The sequence below is a fragment of the Arachis stenosperma genome, chromosome 3, assembly GCF_014773155.1.
Source record: "Arachis stenosperma cultivar V10309 chromosome 3, arast.V10309.gnm1.PFL2, whole genome shotgun sequence".
NCBI classification, from domain to species: domain Eukaryota; kingdom Viridiplantae; phylum Streptophyta; class Magnoliopsida; order Fabales; family Fabaceae; genus Arachis; species Arachis stenosperma.
Window position 1 is genome coordinate 164,060,798 of NC_080379.1, and position 4,873 is coordinate 164,065,670.

General features: G+C 33.8%; 1 protein-coding gene across 1 annotated transcript; it reads left to right on the forward strand.

The window, feature by feature from the left end:
• On the forward strand, positions 1–4,873 carry LOC130970497 (probable WRKY transcription factor 57). Its single transcript, XM_057896600.1, has 3 exons — positions 1–487; positions 2,079–2,219; positions 3,456–4,873. Exons 1-3 carry the CDS (start codon positions 234–236, stop codon positions 3,877–3,879), a joined length of 819 nt encoding a protein of 272 aa, XP_057752583.1. The 5' UTR covers positions 1–233; the 3' UTR covers positions 3,880–4,873.

The window sequence follows — 4,873 nt, forward strand, 5'->3', positions numbered from 1 at the left end:
AAGAGTCATATATGAGAGATAACTCTTCTCCTTTATGTTTGGCCTCTGTACTAATTAAGGAGACAAAGCTTTCAAAACCTTCTTTAAAATACACCCTCCCATCCTCCTCATTGCTCCCTCACCAATCGCAACCAAAACCCTAATTTTCTCTCTCCTCTCCCTCTCTCTCTCTCTTTCTCTCTCTCTCTACATACATAGCAACAGCACACGTACGGACCAGTATTACTTTACGCATGGAACCCTGCCAAAAGCCTCCGCCGCCACCGGAACAATCCGACGCCTCTTATTTTTTCTCCGCCGTTACCGACAGCACCAACATGCTCGCCGACTTTGACTGGATCGGAGGAGAAGAAGGCGACACCATGTGCCTGCCGCCGGAGAACAACAGCAACAACAATAATCAATCGCCGTCTTCAAGCTCAGCTGAGGATCCGCCGGAGAGTTCGATCGCCTCCGACGGGAAACAGCTCGACAAAGAGAAACCACCGTAAGTCGCCTCTAATTCCTTTCTTCACTGAGGTTAAGATGTAATTAACCTAAAATTTAGGGGCCTAAACACAAGCGAAAAATGCTATGCACACATAACTAACTAACTAACCAAATCGGAATCTAATTAATTAGTTTTGTTTTTTCGGAAGCAGTGCAGCCACCGTCCGTACAAATACATGTTCTAGCCAGTAGCCACCTCGCTCTAGTAGTTTACTGACTGCTCATATTGATTTTGATTTTTGTTCCGAATTATTCATTTTATAAAAATGTTATTTATATATTTGTGTATTATATTTATATTTTTTAATATATTTTATGTTTTCATATATACTTCATATAAGTAATTAAGAGTATTACTGATTGAATTTGAAAGTAGATCGATTGTTATTTTTATTATCATTATTTGAAATTGTTGTTGGCTTCAAATGAAAGCAAGAAAATGAAAAAGAAAAAGGGACGATGCTTTTTGGTATGATGACGTCCTCAAAATCACGGGCACCGCGATTATTGCGGCGGGAGTGCCGTACTTGACGGCTAGCCATCCACCACTCCATTTCATGCTTTTATACATTATTAACTTTGCTGATTTAGTGATTTCACAAATTATGATAGATTATTATTATTATTGTTATTCCATTTTTAATTATTAACAGCTTAGTTAATCATTAATTCATTATTGGGCCTCCTTTCACTCCTGATGCTGTTGTGTTAGCTAACTAGTTTTGCACTGTATATATAATTGTTCAGATTAATTCCAAGTAGTTGCATTGCATCATTATTTGTTTATAATTTGTATGTATGTGCATGATTGCATGAATGGACGAGTTTCTAGCTAGGTATATATAAGATATGCTATGCTATGCTATGCTATGTGTGCTATATTCTGTACATGATGTTAATTTGCACCAAATAAATAATGCTTGCTTGTGTCCATAGTTATAAGGGGGTCTCTACTTCTACTTTTTCCTTTTTTGTGGTCCATATTTTACATGCTTCTTATTTTATAGATGGCACCAATATATAATAAGTAGATAATGCCATAATGGCTGCCATGGACACAAATCACAATTTATTGGTTATTATTTTATTATATTATGTGTCTTTCGGCCCTAAATAATGCAATACACACGGTTTATAGCTTTTACATATACATTTGCATATTGTGGCCTTTCCGTGCAGGCTACTTTAATTTTATACAAACAGAAATTTTAATTTTATTGGTATGGTTTTAACCTGAATGTCAGGTTTATTGTGGTGGAATTAGCGTGAAATCATTAATTTATAACTGAAAGATTTTGGTCACATTTAATTTCTTCACTCGAGTCATGTTTTGGTGCATTGCTACTTATTTGGGAGTTTTTGAAGTGACGCTAACTCCATCGATGCATTTAAAGACATCATAAAGAAAAAAAAAAAGGATGATGATAATTAACTCTCGTCACCGGAACTTCCAACATTGAATAATCATATATATGGTTATTTGTACTTCAATTAATCATTTTGGCCGTTCACCTGTTCCCTTATATATATATGTTTGTGGGGTGCATGGTGGTTAATTTATGGCTACTTAGCTTGAATTTAATTTACAGGAGTAGAAGTAAGAAGAAGCAGAAACGAATGAAGCAGCCACGGTTTGCTTTTATGACTAAGAGTGAAACCGATCATCTTGAAGATGGCTACAGATGGCGAAAGTACGGCCAGAAGGCAGTTAAAAATAGTCCATTCCCCAGGTTTGTATGAACATTCATTTTTTGTTTTTATTACTCACACGAGGATAAAGTTTTGAAAAACAAGTACTGAACCATGCTTAATATATTTTTTGTTCAAAAGTTGTTATGATGAAAAGACTTCTTCCGATTTGAAAGAAAATCAAACTTTTCTAAAGCTAACCTAATCTAAACATGCTTTTTATATATTCTTATATTTTGTAAAGCTATATCATCAATAGTAGTCAAGCACGAGGATGGGTAAGTCTAAAACCCTTACTAATACAACCTTTAGAAGGAATCATATTAATACAACACACACCTCACCTACTGCAAAGAAACTTTAGACCATGCGCTATCCTAATCATCTATATAACCGTTTTAAATTTTTTCCCAATAAAATAGGCTAAGAAATTCTTTTGAAAATTAGATCACAAAATTAACTGTTGCATTATACAATAATCATATGAGTATATGACCAATGTTGTATAATACAAAGTCATTACCATATTAGTTACAACATATACAACATGATGACAATAATCAAGTGTAAGAAGAACAAACATAAAACAATAAATCGAAAGGTGGTATCTGTCATATAATATCGAATATGTAATAATAGGGTGGGGGGAAAAGAAAAGACAAATATATTATTTGTATTTTAGAAGCTAAGTATGAATAACATAGTACGGCGGTTACATCTTAAATCCATTGTCCCGTCCTGCATCACTTTTTAAAATTGCCTTGCAAGTAAGGTTTATTTTTAACTAGCCCCATATCATGATCATTAAGCAAGTGTCTTGATTTTTAACTTTATTTATCTTTTAATCTTGCATCTGTAAATGAAGTGATAAACAAAATGCTCTATCTGAAGGTTATATAAATTAAAAATACGGACATGACACTTACTAATTTCATAAAAAAATTCTTTCTAACTCTCCTCAGTCCTCAACATTTAAGTTGTGTTAATTCGTTTATATATTGGTTAGATCAGTAACAAACTCCTAACTGTCTATAATAACTTCCTCTAACGGTTACTAACTGCCACATGAGTGAGTAGTGAGCTGCTCCCTAGCAGTTCTCCTTCCATATATAGTCATCACCAACATGCAGCAAGTCAATTTATATCTATAATACATATAAAGCATATAATATACACGTATTTGTTTGCAATAAAATTAAAAGCAAAATCAGTAGCATCATTTGATCATGTTAATGTGATAAACAATGTACTTGAAAATGAACAACTATCCTATACAGGAGCTACTATCGTTGCACAAACAACAACTGCAGTGTGAAGAAAAGGGTGGAACGCTCCTCGGAGGACCCAACTATTGTGATAACCACATATGAAGGCCAACACTGCCACCACTCCATAGGGACATTCCACCACCACCGACAACTAAGTGGCATGCTTAGTAGTAATCAAAAATCCACATTTGCAACTCAATTTTCCCTTGGAAATATGTCACACTTCTATTATCCAATTGATCAATTACCTGAAGAAAACACACTTATTAGTAGTAGTGTTTCTGATGATGCTTATTGTCACTCACACAATAATGATAATTACAATGGAAGATGCAGCATTACATTGGCAGATTCATCAACCCCAGAAGAGCTACCCACAGATGATGGACTACTTGGAGATATTCTTCTGCCTAGGCAAATGCGTAACGGATGAGGAGCCTAATATAGAATGGTATTTATATATTATATTATATATACATTATTATATATCCTATAGAGTATATATTTCACATTATCTATATTTTACAATTTTTACTTGTGCGTGTTAGTTGTTATTACTAGCTAGTTGGGGGCCGGATAGGTGGGTTTAATTTCGGGAGATCGACAACATGGCTTTAAGATTTCAATGCAACTTGAAGAGAAAGTAAGTAGAATCTCTAAACTTTATAAGTAGATAATGATATATATATATATAAACAAAAGACCAATATATTCCAAATGATGGTAATAAAGGCTTTCATAATATGTTATATATATGGGATACTTGGATAGGCACCATATAATTGATGGTAGTTCAATCTTAATTATTGGGGTGATTAATTATATTATTGAGATTATTGAAGACATAATTAGCGCTCTTTTAATATCTAATCTAAGCGATTGGCCTAGCAACCTTATCTTGACTGGAACCCACTTCATGATGCTAACCACCCATTCACTTAAAACATCTTAGCCGAAAGTATGATTTGATGCTAAGTAGCGTGTGTTTTAAGTGATCGTTTACAACAAAACCTGCATTCATTTAAGTCTCAGTACTTCTTTTCTTTTCTTTTTTTTTTTTTACTTTGTTGTGAGTAAACAAGGGCATCCAAAAAACCAAAATTCAGTTAAGCCTTATTTATAAATTTAGCAGTAGCTTTTTTTTTAAAAGATTTTAAAAGAGTTGAAATTTATAAATAAACTTATGAGCATGCAGCTAATAATTATTGTCCTTGTCATCATGATCATTTCTGTTATTTAAGCGAAGTATGTAGGATAAGCTATGACCGCGTCATTGGCATGGCTTGTTTGATACTTAGACCTCCACATACCACACGTTGAATTCAGAAAACTATTTAAGTTTTTTCACAATGAAGATTATGGATGGTGGGGCGCATGACACATATGTCGACTGGAATTGTTATTAAATGGATATAAAATTTTTACAA

What these genes read in the sequence shown, in the direction of transcription:
- LOC130970497 (XM_057896600.1), top strand. Translation starts at nt 234, where the DNA reads ATGGAACCCTGCCAAAAGCCTCCGCCGCCACCGGAACAATCCGACGCC. An exon ending in CTCGACAAAGAGAAACCACC is followed by an intron (nt 488 to 2,078) that starts GTAAGTCGCCTC and finishes TTTAATTTACAG; the next exon opens with GAGTAGAAGTAAGAAGAAGC. An exon ending in AAAAATAGTCCATTCCCCAG is followed by an intron (nt 2,220 to 3,455) that starts GTTTGTATGAAC and finishes TATCCTATACAG; the next exon opens with GAGCTACTATCGTTGCACAA.